Below are 24,747 nucleotides of genomic sequence, written 5' to 3' on the forward strand. Positions count from 1 at the left end.
CAATAGTAACCTTTTTCTTACATTTCAGAATTCCAGATCTATCGGTTCACCCAAATTGTATCAAATTTAGTACCAATTAGTACTTTTCGTGCACATAATAACGAATATCGAAAACTTCCTCCATATCCCAATCCTACACTACTGCCAGTAATGTTAATTTCAAATTTCAGGACTTCAATTCCAATTCAAATTTCTATATTCCAAATTTCAAGTTTTGAGCTCTAACCGTTCACACAATTCGAAATGGTACCAAATGTAGTACATTTTAGCACTTATGGTGTGAATTTCCAAAAAACCTTTTGGTATATCTATCATATACTCCATCAGTGAATCATATTCCAAATTTTGGAATTCTATCTCTACCTCAAATACAAATGGTACCATTTTTAGTACTTTTTAATACTTTTCGTACCGAATTTCCAAAAACCCAACCTTATCTGACCCCTTCGTGACCCTCACCCAAAATTTAAAGATTCTAGCTTCAGCCGTTTTGTCTAGCCGTTGATGAATCGTTAAGTCAGTCATTTTTTTCCCTACTCTTTCATGTACAGTGAAACCTCCCAACAGTGGACACCGACGGTCGACCGAAATTTTGTCCATTTTAAGTAGGTGTCCACCGATCTCCTTTTGTTACATTTTGTTAAATAAACAAATAAATGTGAAATTTATTTAACCTCTCAAAGGCGGACACATCCTTACCTTTGCTGTCCACTGTTGACGTCGGGCTACGCTTCCAGTATCACGGTAACGAGCGATGATACGAGATATAAAAGACTTATTCACATTTTAATGCTGAAGTGCTGTAACGATAGCCACATGTAGTTTTCCAGCCAAATATAAAGAAATCACACTCTCAGCCTTGAATTCCATCACGAATAACATTTTTCTGGAAAATTCTGACCAAAATGCTTTTGTACGCTTGTAAACAATATAATGAGCTGTCACTGGAGTAATTTTAACAGCTATTGGACGAGTGTTTTAGAAATGACAGCAGTCTGAAGTTGGTTCCAGTTTTATCACCTCACCTTGTATAAGTTTGGGCTCACTGTCCTTGTTAAACTCGATTCGATTAAATATTATTTTTTGAAAAAGAAAATCAAACATGTGTTCTGAATGCTCCCCTAGAGACTCAGAGACTTCAACAATCTATTCCAATTTCGCCAATACGAACGATAATCGATTGTAAATTTGAACTTGTTAATACCCCGGTAAACCGTCAGAATTTAAGGAACTGATAGGAAAACGGACTTGCCTGTGGAGATTCTAAAAATCCCAAAAATTCTAAACTTCAATTAAAATTTTCAATTTTCCCCCCTTTCTATACTAATTTTTGACTTAGTTACCGGTTTTCCTAAGTCTTCTGGGACCTTTAAAAACTTGTAATTTTTACTATGGCCTAAGATCAATGACTTTGAGAACGAACATGCATAAATATTTCCGTCAACATATCAATTCCAAACAAGTGTAATTCGTACATGCAAACATACATACGTACATACATATATCAGTAAATGCAATGAGCAGCCATTTATTTACAAGTTCACCGATATACGATATATGCATTATAAAAAAAAAAAAACAACAACCACATTGAACTTGCTTAGCGGGATTACACAGACCTAAGTGACGACGACGACGGCGGCGACGATGACTTTAAGAGACTCTAGGTATAAGAAAATGCAAAAAAAACCTAACTGGGGACTACCAATGATAGCGTCATTTGAAACCAAAATTTTATAACCAGTCAACAATAATTAAAAGTTGGGTGGTTAAAGTGCCAAGGGAACTAAATTACAAAATTTTAATAAATAAAAAAAAATAATAATTAAATAAATTTAATTAATTTTGAAATAAAAATTTTAAGATTAAGATTATTATAAACAACTTTAGAGTAATGGTGTATAGAAGTTTTTTTTTTGCTGACCCTCTATGGAGTAAGTTCCGAAGGAATGGGCCAATATTATCCACTTCGTATCGGACCTAAATAAATATGGTATAAATATTGCGACACGCCAGATTTGGACTATATCGAACAAATCTTGTGTTGGTAGAAATATTGGAATATGGGAATTTTTAAAAAAAATCCGGTGTTTATTTCGCATCTTGTTTTGGTTACTTCCTTCATTTTCCAATGAGATATGTGATAATATTTAAAAAAAAAACCCTGTCCTGTTTCGCTAATTATGACCGATAATCATAAAGTAATCACCCTTTGTGGGAGAGGTACTTAAACGCTATATGGGGGGAAGCACCCGAACGAATGTTCCGATCTCTACCATCTTTTTAATAGATCTTGTGTTGATAGAAATATTAAGATGTGCCAAATCTGAATGGTATCGGATGTTGATTTCGCAATTTATGAGCTTCATGTATATTTAAAATGCTGACCCTTTGCGAGGGGGGTACCAGAAGGAGTGGACCGATGTATCTTATCTCCACAGCAGATCTTTTATTAGTAGAAATAATGGAATGACTGAAATATGAAGAGTTTATTTCGGATTTTACAATCGTTTTTGGTTATTCAAAACATTGACCCTTTGTGGGGGAGGTACCAGAAGGAATGGCCGATCTCTACCATCCTTATAACAGATCTTGTGTTGATGGAAGTATTGAGCTGTCCCAAATCTCAATGGAATCGAATGTTAATTTCACGTTTTATGAGCTTCATGGATATTCATAATTTTGACCCATTGTGGCGGAGGTACTAGAAGGAATGGTCCGATACATCCCATCTTCACACCAGACCTTGGGTTAATGAAAATATTGTAATGTGAAGACAGTCGGGCTTTCACATCTTGATGGAGTGGATCGATATATCCTAGCACTGATGCAAATATTAGGATTTGCAAAGTTAGAGCAAATCGGATAATCCTTTCTCTTTTTGGTGCAGTAAAATATTTTTTTAAACATTCTATCTTTTGTGGGGGAGGTATCAGAAGGAGTGCACCGATCTTGTCCATCTACGAACCCGATCTAAATTTGATAATAATATTACGATGTGCCAAGGTTGGACCGAATCGGATACTCCCTTCGAGAGTTATCGTGTGCACCATCCAGACAGACAGAGAGACAGTCGAGCGGAAGGACACCCCTAGATAGACTCCAAATGTCCTGAAACGGGTTTGGAAAGATTTGAAAAGAGACCTAGGGTCTGAAACCGTTATTCCGATGAGACACGTTTTGGCTGTATCAAATGATATACACCCTCTCTAGCCATTGGGCTGGCCGAGGGTATAAAAATCACTCCTCAAAAGGGAAAAACTATTATTCGTATAAAAATACAAACACTGAATAATATTAGAAGAGCCCTTACAACCGTTTGTAAGGGTTATTTCTAAATTTGGAACCCGATCATTGTCCCTACTTACATTTCGCATTATTTTATATTTGCCACTTAAGTCATTTTGCATTTCACCCACCATTGAAACAGTTTTAATGCACATACGGTAAAACGGTTGAAAATCTCCAACAACATTTTACATTGACCGTAAACTTGTAGTGAATCTAAACCGCAAATATGGAGATGTAGGCAAAAAACGACCGACCGACCGACCGACCGACCGAAGCTAAAACAAAGTGAATTGAATAAAAACAAAATAATAACCTAAACAAAATGACGAAAAGAGAACTAAACAAAATTACCGCTTAACTAACGATCTCAAGCAAAACATTGATCTGCATTCGACATCAGCTTCAACTATTATTAGTAGAGCTGTGAAAATTCAATGTCACGAAAAAAAAAAGAATTTGCAAGATGATGCAGATGATGATGAGTCCATCTGTCCACTTTAAAATATAATTAGTCAAATTAATTTGTGAATACTGACAAGAATTGTTTGTTTGGTTCAGTTGTTTTAAATTGGACTAAAGATTAAGAATCAATGCAATTATATATTGGCATTTTTGCGCGGATAATTTGGTTCTAGTTTCCATGTCGGGTTTTAAAATGTAGCTACTTCCCTACCAGCCATAGATCTTCTGCAGTAAGATGGATCGGTTAAGTGGTTCGTTTGTATAGATGTAGCTTGTACATAACGCTGAAAGGACATTTTGCACATTATCATCAAGCGGAAGCGAATAAAATTTTAGATGTCTAAATATTTTTGAATAAAATCAATATCTTCAGCAGCAATGGAAGGATTTGGTTTTCGAGGTCAGTCGTATTGATTTTTGACTTTTATGACAGCATAAACGGCTTTCGAGGCTAGATTCTTGAAATTTTGCACGGGGGTCAGTTTTGGAGCGTAGGCGTTTTTGAAATTCGTACTAAAAATGTACGAAAAGTACCAACAATTAAATACTTTGTATTAGGAAAACAGAATGAGCTAGAAATTTAAAATGAGAGTCACTGAACTAGAAATTTAAAATGGAGTGCAGGATAGATGTACTAAAGGGTTATTGGAAATTCGAATTTTAAGGCTACGAAAAGTTCTAAAATGGTACCTAACTTCTAAAATAGTACGATTTGGTACTGTATGATAGAGCTAAAAATTTGAAAATTGGTATGAGAATCAAGGTTTGAAAGTAAGTTTGGTGTGCGAACTGTACTAAATGGTACTAAATTTGGAACACTTTGGTTTAGGTTAAACGGATGAAGCTGGAATTTTGAAATGTTGTATTGGGGTCCATTTGTAAATAAGTACTACAAGTGCACGAAAAGTACTAAATAGTGTAATTTATTTTTTACAATTTGGTATTGGGTGAATAGATTGTGTTTAAAATCTGAAATTTGGTTTTAGGATAACTGTCCATTTGTAGCCTGAACATATGGAGGTGGTTTCGCAAATGTTTCAAAATTTAGGAACATTTAGGTATCTGGTATCTGTGTTTGAGATATTGCGGCAGTTTGGGAAATGTGTACTATTATTGTACGAAAAGTACTAAATAGTGCTAAATTTGCTATTGGGTGAAGGAATAGAGCTGAAATGTGATATATTTCAGACTGCTGTCATTTCTAAGCCACTCGTCCGACAGCAGTAAAAATTATTCCAGTGACAGCTCATTATATTGTTTACATGCGTACAAAAGCATTTTGGTGAGAATTTTCCAGAAGAAAAATTATTCGTTATGGAATTCAAGCGTGATAGAGTGAATTCTTTATATTTGTCGGGAAAACCACAAGTAGCTATAGTTAGAGCACTCCAGCATTTAAATGTGAATAAATCTTTTGTATCCTCCTTACCGTGATATTGTTAGCGTAGTCCGACGTCAAGGAAGTGGACGGAAGAAAAGAGCAACATCAGCAGATATGGTTCGAAAAGTAAATGAGAGACTTGATCGAAACACGCGTCGTAGTGGACGAAAAAAGGCTTGTGAGCTGAACATATCGCAATGTTCCATTCGCCAAATATTGAAAAATGAGCTCGGGATAAAGAAATTGAATTTCCAAAAATAGCAACAGAAAGAAAATAGACTCAAAAGAGCTAAAGAGTTGCTTCGCTTGGCCGAAAGTGATGATTCGTTGTCCAGCAGTTGTAAACAAACTGGAAAATGATCGTGTTTACTTGCCAAAGAGGTCAGCTGAAAATGTGCACCTTCGGTTGGCCACCAGAACTCACAGCCATGGTGATGGTGTGGGCCGCCATAACAGCCAATGGTCGTTCTCCGGTCGTGGCATCAGAATAAATGCCGAATATTATCTGGAGGGTGTATTAAAGCCTTGGGAACGCAACATTCGGGCAGCGTGTGACGGTTTCATTAGCCGTTTGAAGGCCATAATTCGTGCCAAAGGCGACCAATTCGAACAAATCTAAACTTATTCTAAATTTTGATGCTATTCCCGACATTTTTTGCTTTCATTCAATGAAATTAAAAAAAAAATTAAAAATTATGACTTTTGACTTTGTTGCAGTTTTTTTATCTCACCCTGTATATGTCACAGTTGGTGTCTGTGGTTAAGATATTGAGGAGGTTTTGGAAATGTGTACTATAATTGTACGAAAAGTATTAAGTAATACCTTATTTCGTGAAATGTGGTACTGGGCGAACAGATAGTGCCTGGAATTAGATATTAGAGTTGCTGTTCATGTGTAGCCTGGACATATGGAGGTGGTTTTGGAAATGTTTACTGTAATTGTACCAAAAATACTGATTGATACTATATTTGGTACTAGGTGAAGGAATAGAAATAAAATTCTGAAATTTGATATTAAGTTTGCTTGTGTTTGAAATTTGCCGGTGGTTTGAAAATACGTCCTATATTTGTACGAAAAGTACTAAATGGTACTAAATTTGGTATCGCCTGAAGGGATAGACCTGGAATCCCGAAAGTTGGCATTTGGATTTAAAATCTGGTGGTGTTTTTGTAAATGTGTACCATTATGGTTCGAAAGGTACCAAATAACACAAAATTTGGATCAGTCTTGGTGGCTAGATAATTCTAGTAGAAACTTTGTACAGGGGTGCTCAAGAAGAAAAATCTGTTTTCAGTCAAATTTCTCTTTGCTTATTTAAATCAAGAACAAAACAGTGTTAAGTCATTATTTATACTAATATTTTTTATCCATTTGCTTTATAAACTATTTTGGCAAACATTCGTGTTTAAAAACAATTAAATAGAACAGTAAAATATAAAGAAAAACATAATTTTAATTTTCTCTTAAATTATCTCTTTTTTCTCTTCATGTTCTAGAACACGGTTTTGAGCACCCCTGCTTTGTAAATGAATGAATGAATTCTACCAATTTATTGAAGTTTACCCAGGAATTCAAATCTTCACAAAGCTTAATTTCACCAATCACAGCTTACACAGACATGGTTACAATGCACAGTGGTCCCAAGTGATATATATACCACAAAGTAAAAATGTTTGACAATTTTGTTGCAAGAAGGTAATAATTGTATTCAGAATACAAAATGCCAAATTTCATGGAAATGTTGTCAAAATCTAGAAAGTCTATCAAATCGGAGGTAGGGTTCTATGGGAGCTATATCAAAAACATATATTGACAATTTTTGACACATCAATTTACTACCCTATCCCAAACAGAAATGTTAAATATCGACAAAATTGATTGAAAACATATGGTAAGAACCCTTCAAAGAGTAAAATCGGGGGTAGGATTCTATTTGAGGCATATAAAAATTTAGACCAATATTTTATTATTTTGCAAGGACATCAGGTATTCATTAAGACCACCAGATGTTAAATTTCAAACGATTTCAATTAAAAATGTACCTTAAATCTTAAAATTTCTCTAAATCGAAGGTTGCCGTTATGTGGGGACTATGCCGAAAACGAGGTCCAAACTTCACAATTTTATGTTTAAAATATTTTTTGGTCGTTATGACGCTATTCGAAAAAAATAGATCGATTAGTTGTATAGAAACATCGTTGGCACACCTTCCCATACAAATTGGACCACTGTGCAATGTGAGGTTAAAATTGTTATTTCGAATAGAAATGACAAACTCAACTAAATGCACGTTGGAAAACCAAACCATAAGTTTTAACTGCGCCCTCAAAACCCTAAAAGTTTATATTTTATACCTATTGCAGAGCGAACAATTTCGCACTCTAGACCATGGTGCAGTGGCATAAATCTGGATCGAAAACAGTTCACCAAAAAAAATTAGCAACAAAAACTGGTTGAACACGTTTTTTTTTTTTTTTTTTTTTTTTTTTTGGAACCCAAACGACAAGGAGAAGAGCATTGAAATAAACCAGACCGCCAGCCATCCATCCAGTCATTTTTGCGGCAATAAACAAATCCAGAAAAAAACTAAACGGTCAAACCAAGGGTGGAAAATGCTTAATGGCATTGCGATTTCAAGTTTTAAAATGTACTTACGATACTATATTTTTTAATGTTGTTTGTTGTTATTTTTTCGGCTATTCTTTATTTTACTTTTGGGGGCATTTTCTTTTTTTCGCCATATGCGACGTTTGTAGTTTATTTTTTGTGGGTTATTCCCTTTTTATCTCGCTTTCGTTGAAAACCAGGAAGCAATCTTAAGCGGCTTAAGGTTGTCCTGAAGTTTGATGATACACCAGCAACAACACCCACGCACACACACAAAACGATAAACTATCACAAAAAAAAAATAATTTTCTTTTTTATTTTAATTATATTCAATATTTGAATATTTCAATTGACAATTTATTTCAAAACAAACACTTGCATTTTTCGCCTGTTTTCTTATTTATTCCATTATTCGTTTAAAAAAACAATTAACAAAAGCCACTGACACTCTTTCACTAATTTGTATTCTTGACGTTTTGTTGTCGTTGTTAAACAAACGTCGTTCAGCTCAACTACTCAAAATGACCGTGTAAAGGAAAGGAGGATCACGGATCACCCAATAATACTCGCGCGCCTCGTGTCTTCATCCGTTGTTGTGGACTTGACGTTGTGGATTTAGAATTGCAACTGGTGCAGAACCACATTATGACTTTGGTGGGAATGAATTCCAAACGGCCATCGCCGCCATCCAATACTCGCTGTTGTTGACTATTTTGCACATTCTCCGTTTAGTTTCGTTTTGCACTGCATAGTTTCTCTTAATTCTTGTACTCTCACAAGGTGGCTACGTAAGAGAGGCAACAGTAAAACAAAGATAATTTGTTTGGAGCTTTGAGGCCAAATAATTCTTCTACCTCCAGCTAAGCAGAAGTAACGAATAAACCGAAAAAAACAAAGATAATATTTATTAAAAAATTCATAATTCGCATGTTGGAATTTTACACAGGATATATTCAAGGAATTCAGCAACCAGTACAAATTAAACTAGGCAATACATATAGATTTACGATTCTGTAAAGATCCCATGCAAGCTTCGCCTACGTACCTTTAGAAAGTTTGGCTTCATTTTGGCTTTTTCCCCAAGCTTACGATCCAAAGCATTTATAACGGCGAGTTAGAAACAAAATTTAAATTTACAAAATCGACAAAAAAAACTGTGTGACAAAATTTAATTTTTTCATTAATTGCAGGAAAACCCCCCGGCGGACAATGAAAGTAGAGCTAATATATAAAAAAGGTTCTAGGTTCGGTTTTATCAAAGTAAATTAAGTAAGGCAAAGAGTCATATATTGTAACATAGAACATCAAGCCGTTTAATTATTTCTTTTTTATTTTAACCCAAATAGCGAAACCAATATTAACATCTAAATTGTAGCAGAAAACTTCAAAAAACCGAAAACCGGGAGCTACCGTTATATGTGGGCTATACCAATTAGAAGACCTGAATTGAACCTTTGTCAAGTTTCACCTAAATTGGTTGGTAATTGTGGCAGAAACCGAAAATCTGGAGATGCCTATACCAATTATTGGACCTGTAGTGAATATTTTTTGCAGGGAGAGAGCAGACCTACCAAGAACTCCAAATGTAAAATTTTAGATTATTTGGTTGATATACCAGATACCGAAAATCTGGAGGTACCGTTACTTGGGGGCTATAACAATTATTGGACCTGTAGTGAATATTTTTTGCAGGGAGAGAGCAGACCTACCAAGAACTCCAAATGTAAAATTTTAGATTATTTGGTTGATATACCAGATACCGAAAATCTGGAGGTACCGTTACTTGGGGGCTATAACAATTAGTGGACCTGTAGTTAATATTTTTTGCAGGGAGAGAGCAGACCTACCAAGAACTCCAAACATAACATTTCAAATTATTTGGTTGATATACCAGATACCGAAAATCTGAAGGTACCGTTACTTGGGGGGCTTTCAATACCGAACAGCTTGCATATAATATAAACCTTTGGCAGATATCAAAAGGTACATCCATGCTAAGCAAATCGAGAGCCACTTTTGACTGCAAAAAAAGCTCTCACTGAAATATGAGAGGTTCCCAGTGGATTGATCTACCGATTGATGATAATGTGAATCCAACAATAAGGTCTGAACACATGCCTACCGAGAAAAATAGCAACTAATGCAGATTACTGCACACCAGCATCATCTTTTAAACAGCCTTTTAAAGATAAATTCTCAATCACAAAAAAATGGAGTAACAGAACACCACTGACGGTCAATGACATTAAGGAATCCACCACAGACGGCTCTTAGATGAAGTGTGTAGAAGCATATAAATCAATAGGTATTTTTGTCGACAGCCAAGCGGCACTCCTAGCATTGCATTCAATCATTGTTACATCAAAGCTAGTGAAAGAATGTAAAGTGAACTTTCTAAGCTAGAACTTCTGACCAGAGTAGTTCTTACTTGGATCCCAGGTCATAAGAGCGCAATTTACTTTAGAGATATCTTCAGGGAATATACTATCTTTCACAAGGAGAGCACAGATTTGAGAAGACTTACAATTGTAAAATATCATAACAAAGTTCCTAATTAGCCAAAATCGACGGAACCTGGCAAGACTTATTTCGGTAGTAACCTGGTATTGGTAACGATACAAAGCGCCGACACATTCCATACAATGAATACTGTCACAGCTGCTTCTTCCCTGCACAAATGAAATGAAAATTAAAAATTACCTATACAACTTAATTTGAAAACTACCGATACAACTGGGAAACAATCGTAGGTTTCTCAATTCAACAGGCTGTATATAATTACCAACACACTATTGCTTCGAAAGCTTACTTCGTAAAGTAACCTGTTCCACATTTTCATTATCTACTGTAGAAATTATACAGACTAGAGAAGCTATTTAAATAACAAGCTTAAAAATATACTTATACCTTTCCTTTAATAAAATAAACAATGACTTTGTTTTAATAATATGCGCATTAACAGCTCTACATTATTTTTCCGAAAAATAATGTAAAATAAATTAATAATGTAAATAATAAATTTATGTGTATAGCCTAAATACTGCGATAAGAGTATATAATCTGCTTCATTCAATGGGAACGTGCAATATCCGAAAAGAAATTAAGAATATCTTGTATGTTAAATTCCAATGTTATCATTGAACCGGCATAACATTTTTGTATGCGCTCCTCTAGGAATTTATACTGTACAATAAACTCTTCCTGCATTGCATGCCAAACAACCTGCAAAAGATTCTCCTCTTCGCATAGATGTTTTTCCACTTTTTTGTAGAGATTCTCCATGCCTTTTTTTACTTCACGGGCTGGATATTGACTGATAACCTTGCGTAGTTCTTGTTTAGAAAATGCCATTTGATAGCTGATCTCGGTTTCCTTTACACCTTGGGCAATTTTCTGTTGAACACCTTCAAAGAATTGCTAAAAAAAACAAAAGAACAATTATTCAATTTGCTTGAGTTAGTAGACGTTTGAAATGCCTACATTTAATTTTTCCAATGGCCTGCCAAAGTAACATATAACATAATTATTAAGGGCATCCTTGTAACGAGCCTTGGCCTCCTTCTTTAGCTCATCCAAACTGGGTACCTTTGCGCATAGTCGGGCCAACAAAGAATGCATATGATGATAGTTTTCCATGCGAACAACTTGCAACGGTGTCTTGGGATGTTCCTTGGCATGTGTGTTAATACCTTCGAATATTGCATTTATAAGCTGTATATATTTGTCCATGTCTGTGCGTCTTGTAGATTTACAAAAGAATTCCTCGGTGGTTTGTGAAAAATATTCGAAATTTTCCACATATGGTAGAATACCACACTTGGAACGTTTGGGCAGTTTGGCATCACGTATTGACTGCAACTGTTGCTGCATAAAACGATCGAAATTTCTTTTAACTTGCACAAGGACCGAGGCAAATGTCATACTTAAAAAGGAATGTGTATCTTGGGCAGACATGACATGCTGCGTTAAGCGATCTAATACGTAAAGGGAGTAGCTGAAAATAGAATACAACAAATCAATTAATATATTAACACATCTTTGAGATTTCCAATCATTTAAAAACAAAAATCCAAATTGTTTCGATTTTTCGAAGTTTCTTCAAGTAAAGGATTGCAAAGCAATGTCTACTTACAAACAATCAAAACGCTCAAAGCTCTGTATGAAATTAACCAATTCCTGTTCTAGACATCCAAACAAAGCATTCATTAGACGGCGAACTTCTTCATTAATCTGGCGATCAATTTTCTTTTGGGGAAACTGTGAGCCTGCAAGAAACAATAAAACGTTTAACATTTTTATGACATTTCAATCGCCCTAAAGGTTTACCATCTCCGCCTCCCGTGGCTGAAGAAGGAGATAAAAGAATGGACTGTGACATGTCGGTACTCTTATCCATAGTGTCTAGGCCAACGGATTTTGCAGTGGGACTTATCACATCCATTTGGAAGAAATTTATACAGAACTTTTGCTCTTGCAAGGCTATGGGTTCCAATTCAGCCAAAACCTTTTCCAACACAGAATCAAGCGTTCTCTATCTGCTGCATCGACACCGGGTCCCCATTGATCTCTATTAACCCCCAATGTTCCATGCGGAACAGACGAAACAGCATTTTTCTTTGAAATTGACGACGAAGAAACGTCCAAATCTTCACGGGAGTTGCGCAGTCCTCCAGAAATTTGTAGCTTCGCCTACAAAAAAGAAGATTCTCAAAACTTTTTTTCCTATATTCTATGCGTTTTTATCTTACCAAATTAAAAAAATTCCGTATATCTCGTTCATAGATTTTACTAAACGCTGTTGTATAGACTGTGGTCAAGCCCTCATATTTAGTCCTATCCATGGCCTTGATCCAATGCATCAGCTCAGTATAAGGCACTAGATCTTGGTGTACCGAAGCATGATTAGGTAGTATTAATTCAGTGCTAGAAGGTGGAGTGTCACCAATTTGATTTGATAAATGTATTAGCAGGCAATTCAAATGTTTGATGACGGGTCCCAAAAAGTTCTTCTTCCAAATTTCGAAACGTTTCATTTGATCACGTACGGCGGCCAAACGTTGCAATGATGGGTCGATGTCACTGTTTAAAGCTTGCTGTAGGAATTGTGCAGCTTCAATGGCAGCTTTGCGTCCTTCGGGTGTATTTAAGACAGGCGATTGTAGAACCTGTTGATACGCCGTCGGAAAATCTAATTGGGTCTAAACGAAAAATGTATGTTTTAGCAAGTTATGTGTGTAGATGCAGATATTCCCAAACTTACGATTATTTTGCTCAGTTCTTCCTTAAGCTTTATATTGTTGTTGTTAGCTATTTTTATCATAGCATTTTTACCTCCAATCTTCTCCATAGTTTCTTTTACATGGCTTAGAATTTCCTCATAGGAATCCAGACGTTCTTCAAATTTATCAGCCTCCCCGATTGCCTGGTCAATGTGCTCCATGAGCATCATTACTTGTTTCTCTGAGGCCAATACGGACTGAATATTTGCCTAGAGAGATGAAGTTATAAAGGTTAAGAATCTACCATCAAGTAAGGTTATAGTTGTAACTTACCCCATCCAAATCATGCAGTTCCTTGGATAGTTTTTCAATCAACAGTTCAGCATCTTTAACCGCATAATCGCATTCTGTAAAAAGTTTTGTCAGTTCATTTGATTCCTTATCGGTCAATGCTGTAAATTCTTGAAATTCAGATTCCTCTTCATCCTCTGTTTCGGCACCACTTTTACGCAGACCATCTCGATTGTTCATGTCCGATGAGCCAACTCCACTGCCACCGCCACCAACTCCACCAATTTTCTCCGGTGACTTATCCATAAGCCAAGCACTTGGAATATTACGGAACTCAGCCTTGACACCACGTCCCTGACCATATTTTGGACTTGTTTGTACAGAACGGCCAAAAAATTCTGTCTTTCGTGCAAATTTAAGGCATACCATTTGTATAGTTTTTCCACCTGTACATCAAATTCATGTATTTCGAACTCTTCACTGCGTCCATCCACCCACTTGATTTCATCCAATTGCCATATGCGTTTTTTCTTATATTCACTATCCTTTTGTTCGGCCTGTTTGACCAGACACATTGTGACCACTGAAAACGGTGGAGGTGTCGTCACCACACAGAGGTAACAGGCTCGTTTCTTCTTGAAGGTTTTTGTCACCGTAACCGATGTGAGCAATCGTTCGCCGCACCCATTGAAGAGCTCCTTTTGTAAAATGTATTTAATATTGGCTAAGGAACCAATCGACAACATTGTGGTTGGTTTCGATGTTGAATCGGTGAATCCTTGGAACGCCCCTTATTTGCGGAGATTATGTTTTGCTCCACAATTCCAAATTCCAATCAAATAAAGAAATGCCAACAAGCGGGTATTAGTGTTCTGTCAATCTGTTATACTAGTATAACAATACTTTACGAATAGGGAAGAGGCAGCGTCAAAAATCGTATTATATTTACGAATGTGAATTGAAAGAAAGTTAAGGCAAATCAGCTGATATTCGCTTATTAATCATCATAGAATAATACAGGTAAATGCACTCGGCATAATAACCATGGTGCAAAAAAAGGTAAGGTAGGGCTACCAGCTGATTACAATTTTTTCGGAGTTATAAGATAAGTGATCATTTTTAGAAAATGTTAAAATGTGCCTGAGGTACCAGATATAGTCGACCGAAGAATTCCATTTTCATACTTCATCTAATACAGATAAAAATATTTGTATGGGCAAAATTACAAGAAAATCGGACATTTATATCCATTTTTAGGCAAAATCATAAATTCCATATTTATCTGAGAGACATATTGAGATATAGCAAGTTGTAAAGAATAGCTTACTTTTTTTCGCAAGTTATGACAGATAAAAGTATTGAAAATTGTGACCCTTTGTGGGTGAGATACCAGAAGGGGTTCGCAAATATATATCACATTCACAACAGATCTTGTATTAGCAAAAATGTTTGTATTTGAGAAATTTGAAGATCTTATTTCGCTTTCATTGAGCGTTTTGTTTTTCAAAAGCTTGAACCCTATGTGGGGGAGGTACCAGAAATATTGAGATGTACCAAGGCTGAATGGAATCGGATGTTAATTTCGAGTTTTATGAGCTTCATGCATATTCAAAATATTGACCCTTTATGGTGGAAATGCCAGAAGGAGTGAACCGATACATTCCATCTTCACAACAGATCTTGTGTTTGTAGAAATAATGGAATGTGTGAAATATGAATAGAGCCGGATGCTTATTTCGTATTTTATAATATTTACCAAAACTATTATAAAATCCGAAATAAGCATTCCAAACGTTGACCCTTTGTGTGGGTGGTATCAAAAGGAATGGTCAAATCTCTACCATTTTTATAACATATCTTGAGTTGATATAAATATTGAGATGAACAAAGTCTGAATGGAATCGGAATTTAACTTCGGCTTCATGCAAGTTCAAAGTTTTGACCCTTTGTGGGGAAGATACCAGAAGGAGTGAACCGATAAATCCCATCTTCACACCGGATCTTGCGTTAATAAAAATATTGTGATGTGTCTAATTTGAAGGAAAATCGGACTCTTAAATCAAATTTTATAAGAGTTGTAATTATTTAAAATGTTGCCCCTTTCCCTCACAAAGGGGATAATAATGTAACGATGTACCAAGTTTGGACAAAATCGGATACTGCCTTCGTGAGTTATCGTGCGCACCAGCCAGCCAGACAGAGAGATGGACGAACGGACAGCGTTAGATCAATGGTACAATAAAAAGGTAAGGTAGAACTCCCAGCTGATTAAATTTTTTTTCTAAGTGTGTCCGACTTCTGCCAATTTTGTGTTTGTATTTGTTGTTTAGAAAAAATAAAAAAAATATTTTCAAAATCAATGATTGGAAGAAACTTAAATTGCGGGAGCGCATTAATAATATTAACGAGATTTGCCATGGAATTGAAAGATTGAACACTAAGGATCATATTTTTGAGAGAACATCTAGGCCTTTCATTCATCTTTCGCGCTATTTGACTCATTTTAGAAATGAACAAAAATTATCAAATAAATGAAAACAACTTGTTGCCTATAATTTTGAATAACTTAGCCTCAGGGCTGTATTTCTGCAGTTTTACGAAGTTGTTCTACCTCCTTATTGTACCATGGTAATAATCAAATCAGTGTGGTAGTAAAATAAAACTCTAATTCAATACAATATGTCTCATGTAAATGCTAAGTAAAACGCGCCATTAGTTCTTACGCTATACGCCCTCATTCAGTTTCCTAACGTTGCCATATTGGTTACATACCCAGAGACAGAGATGATTTTTTGTCTGATAACTGTCACTGCACGGGTCGAATTGTCAGATAGAGTTTAATTCTTCATCCACACCAGGCAAGAGGTTTTTCTCCAGAAAAAGAAAAATAAAAATTAATTTGTTTTTGTTTCTGTATTGTAGCGCTGAAAAATTGAAGAAAAATGTTGGCTAAACACATTGTCAAACAAGGTCTCCTTTTGAGAAATGGTAAGAGAATAAGACAATCTAAAAAAATACAACAAAGAATCCTCGTACGGAACCAATAACCTTAAAAATTACATAACTGAATGGAGTAACTGTTTTTGTGTATAATCGATGGGAATCCTGTTAAAATGACTTAAGATTTACTTCTAGAAGGACACAACGCAATTATCCTTATAAAATGTGATTAGTGAAAGTTAAATATATATGTTTGTAGTAGTTGAGTTATGGGTTCCTGAAGATATGTGCGAAGTCAATACCCTAACTGCTTCAAACAAACATTTCACATTATCCAAAATGAAATTTAGTTCGGAAGCATAGTATTGCATGGAACGCGCGAACATTTCGGCTAAAAAATGTCAAACAATTATGTTAATGACGTCACCCAAATTTATGCAAAAACCCCATATAAATCTTTTTATATGGGATTTAATATAATTCCAATGTAATATTCGAAACGCTGTTGTCCCATGGGTTTATCCACTGATCGAAGAAAATTTATAGCTTGAGTTAATTATATATTTATAATATAAAATATGAAGCATGTAGAACTGGTTACTGATAGGAATCCCAAGAATATTAGTAATAGAAATATGTAGGGTATATAAATATAGATATTTCCTCCTAAGTCTGTTATGAAATATAATTGACTCATAGTTTTCTGAATTTCGATAAAATTTTCTTCTGTGGGTTTAGCGAATAATTCGATTTTTCCTTTTTTCAGCTGGTGCCTTGTCCCGTGCATCCTACCACGGTAGTGGCGTAAAGGTTACAATGAATGACTTGCCTGTCCCCCAAGGTGACTGGAAAGAAAACCACACCCGCCAAAATTCCAAGTACAATGCTGTCTTGGCTGCTGGCATTGCTGCTTTAGTTGGCACTATTGCTTTGGTAATTATTTCAGTTTTTTATCACCTAAAACCCATTCCTTACATTTCTTTTCTTTCAGGTTAAATCTACTGGCATCATTGACTTGAACTACAGCCCACCAGAATCTACCGATTAAATAAATGTATTGTAATTATGTGTGTTTAGTAACATTCTTAATAAAATAACTGTGGAAACACGTTATCCAAAAATAAAGTGATAAAACAAACTTATATTGTTTGGAAATTTTCATTTGTACTTTACTACAGACTAAAAATATACATTTGTTAATAGACAGGTCCATCATCTAGATTATCATCCTCTTCATTATAAGCTTCACCATTATCGAAATAGGCATTTCCATAGTCGTTATCATCATCCATTTCATCGTCGACATCCTCTCCAACTTCTTCCTCAACGTCCTCTTCTGAATCAGAGTTTGTTTTGTTGGGAGCATCTACATCGTCCTCTGTTTGTTCTTTCTCTTCCAGTACCTTTAGTCGATCTTCAATATTACCTGGCTTTGTTTTCTTTAGCTTCACTGCAGCTTCCTTGGGAACAATCTTTCGTTTTTTATTTGCCATCTGTAATTCGGCCGGCATCAAAGACCAATTGAACTCCGTTCTGGGCTTAAGCTTGATACATTGGTCGGCATTCTGGAAACGTTCAAAATAAGACAATAAGTTTCATATGTTTATCTGTTTAAGAAATATTACCGTTTGCTTTGGGTTATATCTGGAAACACCTCGGCCCGCTATTGATTTTTCTATTGGCTGTAGAAAATATGCTGAATCTCTCATGTGGTTAAGGAAATCCTCTTTCCATAATATCTGGTAGTTTTGTGATGCTGTTGTCTGCAATAGTTTTGTATTATAATTTTTTTAGGAGTGGGTAGAGTGGGTTATGAATCCTACTTCAAGTGTCACGGGCTTAGACATCAGCGGTGGATATGTGGGTGGTGGCGCCTGAGCGACCTGAGGCATATCCTTGCCTACACATCCCAGAGTCTGTAATTGTTCTTGTGTTAAAGTTCCGGTCTTTACACCCCTGCCACGGCCAGCCATGTTAACTACAACTTAATTTTAAATAAAAAACTCCGATAAATGATCCAGGGGCTCCTTTTTATTTCTTTTCCAAACTCTATAATCTACTTCCATATGCAGGAAATTTCTCCTCTTTCCTTGGAATCGTTGCACATGTATAAACAAAACAACAACAAAAATACGTTGTTATAGGGCTCTATGCAATCAGAAAAAGGCATTCATTCAGTGTTCAATGGGTTCTATAGATCGAAATATATCTTCGTACAGTAGACCGACCACCCATACACCACTTTCTATATAAGAAACAAAGCACATATAAATCTTTTTTTCAAAGCACTACAAATAGTTTCTTACATAAAATACGGAACAACTCTAGTTTAGTAAAAACTCTTAAATTTTTTCGAAAATTTTTTCAGTGGTAGGTATTTTAACCATGATCCCGGGAAACTATTTTTTTCTTGGGGGACGGACCTGGAACCCCAGATTTTTGACCCGAAAGTCCGGGTTCAAGACCCCGACTAGACCCGGATCCACTTACCCGATATAGACAATATGGGTATCGTTGGAAAGCTTATGAAAATACCTATCCAACAAGTGGTCACATGATGGGGTAAGATGTTACGGTTCGGTTCGGTTCCGACGACTGTTACGCGAAATGGCATAAGTTGAGTTTAGGGGCTATGCTTGGATTGACCTGAAATTTTTACCGCAGGTAGGTATTTGTAACCTGATTACGGCAATATAATTTTTTTGTGGGGGAAATACCCGGTTACCCGGTTATTCGACCCAAAAGTTCGGATACAACATCCGGTTTATATCCGGTTCTACGTAACCGATATCAATAATATGGGTATCATTTGAAAGCTTATGAAAATACCTATCCAACAAGTGGTCATATGACGGGGTAACTGGAACCTGTTTCGGAGAAATTTAGGAAAATATGCATTTTTGTATGAGTAATTTTTGAAAAACCCATAAAAACTCGAAAATGGACCCATTATAGGGTCTTAAAATCTATACACAATATTATAGCTAACACTATTGCCTTTCCAAAATGGTGTCATATGTGTTGATATCTTTTGTAGTTCCGAAGATATTGACTTTTAAAGTCGTTACTTATGAAAGCAGTTTGAGTGAACCCAAGTTTTGTGTCGGGTTTAACGTTCTTGTTAATCTGCTTTGTTTTTAATTTGATGTTGTTAGAATATTATGGATCGCGTAGTCGGTGTTGGACATATCCCAGAGGAGAAAATCTTAAGCCCCGGCCGAAGGCCGGCTGCTTACAAAAATTACAATTTTTAGAAAAACTATGGATCGCGTAGCCGGTGTTGGACATACCCCAGAGGAGAAAATCTTAAGCCCCGACCGAAGGCCGGCTACTTTCGAAAACTACAGTTTTTAGGAAACTATTGATCGCGTAGCCGGTGTTGGACATACCCCAGAGGAGAAAATCTTAAGCCCCGGCCGAAGGCCGGCTACTTACAAAAATTACAATTTTTAGAAAAACTATGGATCGCGTAGCTGGTGTTGGACATACCCTAGAGGAGAAAATCTTAAGCCCCGGCCGAAGGCCGACTACTTACAAAAATTACAATTTTTAGAAAAACTATGGATCGCGTAGCCGGTGTTGGACATACCCTAGAGGAGAAAATCTTAAGCCCCGGCCAAAGGCCGGTTACTTAAAAAATGTACAATTTTTAGAAAAACTATGGATCGCGTAACCGGTGTTGGACATACCCCTGAGGAGAAAATCTTAAGCCCCGGCCGAAGGCCGGTTGCTTAAAAAAGCTATAAAGGTCAAAGTCAAATGCATCTAGACTGGAGAAAAATATAATTTAATGAATTCTATCTCTTATATCCACGGAACCACAAAAGATATCAACACATATGACACCATTTTGGAAAGGCAATAGTGTTAGCTATAATATAGTGTATAGATTTTAAGACCCTATAATGGGTCCATTTTCGAGTTTTTATAGGTTTTTCAAAAAGTACTCATACAAAAATGCAAATTTTCCTAAATTTCTCCGAAACCGGTTCCAGCAACCCCGTCATATGACCACTTGTTGGATAGGTATTTTCATAAGCTTTCAAATGATGCCCATTTTATTGGTATCGGTTACGTAGAACCGGATACAAACCGGATGTTGTATTCGAACTTTTGGGTCGAATAACCGGGTAACCGGGTATTTCCCCCACAAAAAAATTACATTGCCGTAATCAGGTTACAAATACCTACCTGCGGTAAAAATTTCAAAATGATCCGAGCATAGCCCCTAAACTCAACTTGCTCCAAGACCCATATCTCTGGACTCAGTGAAGGTATTAGCACAAATTGTAGCATTTTGGAAAGGTAGAAATGTCAGCTATAATTTGGCATCAATTTTGTTGTCCCCCATAATGGACCCATTTTTGACTTTTTGGGGGTTTTATAAAAAATCCGGGTCCAAAAAATCGATAATTTGACTATAACTTCCGAACCGTAACATCTTACCCCATCATATGACCACTTGTTGGATAGGTATTTTCATAAGCTTTCCAACGATACCCATATTGTGGATCCGGGTCTAGTCGGGGTCTTGAACCCGGACTTTCGGGTCGAAAATCTGGGGTCCCAGGTCCGTCCCCCAAGAAAAAAATAGTTTCCCGGGATCATGGTTAAAATACCTACCACTGAAAAAATTTTCGAAAAAATTTAAGAGTTTTTACTAAACTAGAGTTAAGCCTAAAATACATTCATATAAGAAAAACATATATATAAGAAAAAATTGACAATTTTTGAAAAGGGGCTTATATGCGTGTTCTACTGTACATGTTGTACAGCGTTGCCATCAATCCTGGATGCCCAGGATCAATCAATCCCTGGATGTCTAAAGCAACAGCTGTCAAAAACTCATGTCAAATTAGTAAGATTGGCGCCCGCTCTGAAGTTCAAAGGAACAACTCCCCCAAATGGGTGTCAAAGATTTGTGGACAGTACTTACTCCTCACGCCGAACGCAAGCCCATAAGCGAGTTGAGAGGAAAAATCGTTGCCATAGACTTGGCTGGATGGGTTTGTGAGAGTCTCAATGTAGTAGATTATTTTGTACATCCCAGACATCATCTAAAGTAAGTTGCGGGTTTTTTTAATGGTTCCATATGTTTTAATTCTATTTTTTTCAGGAACTTATTTTTTCGTACCTGTTATTTAATATGGGAAGAAGTGACTCCAGTTTTTGTGCTAGAAGGCACAGCACCAAAATTGAAAAGTCAAGTAATGGAAAAACGCAATGAAATACAATTTCGAGGTGTACGGCCAAAGGACAAACCGCCGCCAAGCCAACAGCCGGTCAATTCGCAAACATCAAATAAAGGTGGCGAAAAGGGAAGATCACGTTTTAACATGGTTTTAAAGCAGTGCGAAAATCTTCTCACCTCCATGGGCATACAGTGTGTCCAGGGACCCGGCGAGGCCGAGGCGTACTGTGCATTTTTAAATCAAAAGGGGGTTGGTGAGTTTTAGATTGAAATTAGGCCTTTTAATCATATCTTCCTGATAGTTGGTAGATGGTGTTATAAGCCAAGACTCCGATTGCTTTGCCTACGGTGCTGTGCGTGTGTATCGCACTTTTCGGTATCATCTCAAGGCGCTTTAGCAGCACAAGGTGGGGCCGTAGACATATACGATATGCGTCAAATTTGCAGCAAAATGGGTGAGATTTGAAGTACAATTTAAATGTATAAAATGTATTATGAATAATGTATATCATGTAGATTTTGGACAAAACAAAGTAATCGTCATGGCACTATTATGTGGCTGCGATTATTGTCCCGATGGAATTGGTGGCATTGGGCGTGATAGCGTGGTTAAACTTTTCAATAAATACAAAAATGATGAGATATTAAACAAGATACGTTGTTGGCGTTACGAAGATTCAAAATACTCAGCACTGGAAATGAAGGTAGACGATAAGAGTATATGTGCAAACTGTGGTCACATGGGACGAACACAAAGCCATTCAAAGAGTGGTTGCGGTATTTGTCGTACCAACCGAGGATGTAATGAAAGTCTTTGGAAGTAAGAGACAAATTCTTTATTGGAGATGAAATATGGGATGATATTTGTTGTTTCTTTCAGAGAAGAACGTTTGTCTATAAAGGCGGAATTGATCCTACGAAAAAAGGCTTTGTCCGATCCTTCTTTTCCCTCTGAAGCCATAATAGAAGAATTCCTAAGGCAACCAAAAGAGATTCCAAAATTAGACCTCCGTTGGCGACAACCAAATATGGTTAAATTTATAAAACAAGTCGGACATCTTTTGCAATGGAAAGAAGTTTATTGTTTTCAAAAATTCTTTCCGATTTTAACAAGATGGCAGGTTATGAATGCCACCCGATTAAAGGAGATGCCAACGGCCGTTGTTTACGTTGCACCCAAAGAAATTGTTAAAAAGAGAGTGGTAAAAGGTATTCCAAGCTTAGAAATTATATGGCAAGATGAAAAAGGAATATTCAATGGCCTGGTGCCTGAATCACAATTGCAAGAGGTTGAGTCGGAAAATCCAAAAGGAATTTCTGATCTTTGGACAACTGTGGAACCAACGAGTTTGATGGAAACAGCATTTCCCGAAGTGGTAGATGCTTTCCTCAAGTCGAAGGAAAAACCCAAGAAAGCCGCAAAGAAGCCAAGAAACAAGGCAAAACACTTAGATTCCTTGGATAATTTAGATGACTTAATGAAGGCTACTGATGAAGTTGCAAAAACAATAAAACCCAAACGTCAAGCGAAAGCAAAATCTGCCACCAAACTAGGATTACAACCAATTGATAAGTATTTCAAACAAGCTAACGACAAGAACCAAACACCCCTGAAGAAAGAAAAATTATTAATGCAAAACAATCAGAGCTCTACTCCACTCACCAAAGATGTTCCTTCTGATTTAGAAAGTGATGAAGATATTGATCAAAATGCATTTAACCTTTCCGATATTGTGAATGGTATTGTGGCCAAAGGCCATGATCCATTTGCTTTAACACACCATGAGGGACGTCAATTACAATACGAAACTATGCCCCAAGATATTAGCCTTTTGCTAAATGATTTCGACAACTCTTCATTCCAATTAAACTCAAGCCGTGTTCAAACAAAATTATCCATTGATGATTTGGATGTGTTGTGTGAAAAACGTGTCCTATCCACATCTTTCCAAAACTCCACAAATGCTGAAGCTAAACGCAGGTCGTTGGACGATAGCTTCGATATACTAGTTAAAATTGGATCCAACAGAGTTGAGAAAATTAAAGATTTGAAAATATCTACTGAAAGTCTCTTAGACCTTCCTACTAAACCTCTGAATGTAGTGGATCGCTTCAAACAAAAACAAAGAATAAGCTTGAATTTTAATACAAATAATAGTAGTATCATTGAGAATGACATTGGGGATTCCAATGGCGTTAGCTACTTTTTCAACAGTAGTTTTCAAACAGACAATGAAGATGTATTTGAAAAGCTTATGGAAACTAGTTTGGCCAAATGTGATGTGGGCGATCAGGACAGTTTGGATGAGGGAGAATTTGTTCTGTTAAGCGATTAAATTGTTTGTATATTTCGTTTTTAATTTGTATTCCTAATTAAATTACATAAATAATCTATAGATAATTTAGCTTAATTTTACAATAAAAAATGTTTTCAAAATCCTAATATTATGATTTACTTGGAAGTATATCTTCGATCACTAGCCTTACCTTGAAATAATACTCTTCTTCATATATCAAATCATGTGTCTGTATTTATTTAGAAATGACCAAAAACCAAGCTATTTTTGTTCCATGAAATTTTCCGTAGCGAATTCTTTTTCCAGACGTAGGTATTTGTACCCTGATTCCCGGAAAGTTTTTTCCTGGGCGGCGGACCCGGAATAACTAAACCGATATGGACAATATAGGTACCATTCAAAAGCTAATGAAAATGCCTATCCTACAAATTACATTATTCAAAACGGTTCGGGAGTTATAATAAAATTTTATAAATTTTAAGTATAAAAAGATTACTTCGCGTATCCGCTGTTAGACTACCTAAAACAATTTCAAATTTAGAAAACTTAGAGGAGAAAGTCTCAAGCTCTGGCAAAGGCCATGGTAGAAAAATGCAGGTAAATGCTTCAACGCTTAGGAAAATTAAATGTCAAAAATTTTTGAAATGCTTTGTTTTAAATATGTAGATTTTTATATGTTTACCTATACGATGCAAATCGGAGGATGTGATGATATGTATTTTTCAAAAATTTTTACAAATTTCAATAACTTTTCATTTTACATTTGCATTTCTTAAATCGTTTTGAAATTTCATTGTTCCAGCAGCTGTATCAATGCGACTACCTGTATTCTTCTACCATGATTTTGGTTCAAAGACTCATATCTTTTGATCCAGGAAAGTAATCTCATTCTTATATGATGCTTCATATAGTATAAGTTTCTCTCTCTCTTTTTCTCTATTGTGTATTCTCATCATCAATTTTTCAGGTTCTGGAACAGCTCAATAGTATAGTAACTGTAGTAATGCCTCAGTCCCTGCAAGAATATAACTTTTTTTAAAACTTGCCTATTTTTTGCTGGGTCTGGA

The 24,747-nt window shown here is 36.1% G+C and overlaps 4 protein-coding genes and 1 pseudogene across 4 annotated transcripts in view; 2 read left to right on the top strand and 3 right to left on the bottom strand.

Moving 5' to 3' along the window:
• Positions 1–8,023, bottom strand: part of LOC109613417 (uncharacterized) — a 60,463-nt gene extending 52,440 nt beyond the window's left edge. Inside the window, exon 1 of the mRNA XM_059123098.1 lies at positions 7,791–8,023. The gene's annotated coding sequence lies outside the window, so the exon portion shown is untranslated. The remainder of the gene's footprint in view (positions 1–7,790) is intronic.
• Positions 8,024–10,739: 2,716 nt separating this feature from the next.
• LOC131802683 (exocyst complex component 1-like) lies at positions 10,740–14,164 on the bottom strand. The gene is given in 9 exon segments (XM_059123081.1): positions 10,740–11,159; positions 11,223–11,736; positions 11,875–12,007; positions 12,069–12,266; positions 12,269–12,431; positions 12,491–12,940; positions 13,003–13,230; positions 13,295–13,603; positions 13,606–14,164. Coding segments are annotated over 9 exon segments (2,736 nt in total). The 5' UTR covers positions 13,999–14,164; the 3' UTR covers positions 10,740–10,811.
• Positions 14,165–16,041: 1,877 nt separating this feature from the next.
• LOC131802691 (uncharacterized) lies at positions 16,042–17,334 on the top strand. The gene is made up of 4 exons (XM_059123095.1): positions 16,042–16,110; positions 16,175–16,240; positions 16,959–17,125; positions 17,184–17,334. Exons 2-4 carry the CDS (start codon positions 16,195–16,197, stop codon positions 17,238–17,240), a joined length of 270 nt encoding a protein of 89 aa, XP_058979078.1. The 5' UTR covers positions 16,042–16,110; positions 16,175–16,194; the 3' UTR covers positions 17,241–17,334.
• LOC101889600 (DNA-directed RNA polymerase III subunit RPC7-like) lies at positions 17,314–18,309 on the bottom strand. The gene is made up of 3 exons (XM_005187477.4): positions 18,016–18,309; positions 17,818–17,955; positions 17,314–17,757 (listed from the first exon to the last, which is right to left on the bottom strand). Exons 1-3 carry the CDS (start codon positions 18,163–18,165, stop codon positions 17,389–17,391), a joined length of 657 nt encoding a protein of 218 aa, XP_005187534.1. The 5' UTR covers positions 18,166–18,309; the 3' UTR covers positions 17,314–17,388.
• A 2,338-nt stretch (positions 18,310–20,647) lies between these two features.
• On the top strand, positions 20,648–23,800 carry LOC131800451 (flap endonuclease GEN-like; annotated as a pseudogene).
• The last annotated feature ends 947 nt before the right edge of the window (positions 23,801–24,747 follow it).

Source organism: Musca domestica, unplaced genomic scaffold, assembly GCF_030504385.1.
Source record: "Musca domestica strain aabys unplaced genomic scaffold, Musca_domestica.polishedcontigs.V.1.1 220, whole genome shotgun sequence".
NCBI lineage: Eukaryota > Metazoa > Arthropoda > Insecta > Diptera > Muscidae > Musca > Musca domestica.

What these genes read in the sequence shown, in the direction of transcription:
- LOC131802691 (XM_059123095.1), top strand. Translation starts at nt 16,195, where the DNA reads ATGTTGGCTAAACACATTGTCAAACAAGGTCTCCTTTTGAGAAATG. An exon ending in AGGTCTCCTTTTGAGAAATG is followed by an intron (nt 16,241 to 16,958) that starts GTAAGAGAATAA and finishes TCCTTTTTTCAG; the next exon opens with CTGGTGCCTTGTCCCGTGCA. An exon ending in TAGTTGGCACTATTGCTTTG is followed by an intron (nt 17,126 to 17,183) that starts GTAATTATTTCA and finishes CTTTTCTTTCAG; the next exon opens with GTTAAATCTACTGGCATCAT.
- LOC101889600 (XM_005187477.4), bottom strand. Translation starts at nt 18,165, where the DNA reads ATGGCTGGCCGTGGCAGGGGTGTAAAGACCGGAACTTTAACACAAGAA. An exon ending in CTAAGCCCGTGACACTTGAA is followed by an intron (nt 17,956 to 18,015) that starts GTAGGATTCATA and finishes AAACTATTGCAG; the next exon opens with ACAACAGCATCACAAAACTA. An exon ending in GATATAACCCAAAGCAAACG is followed by an intron (nt 17,758 to 17,817) that starts GTAATATTTCTT and finishes GAACGTTTCCAG; the next exon opens with AATGCCGACCAATGTATCAA.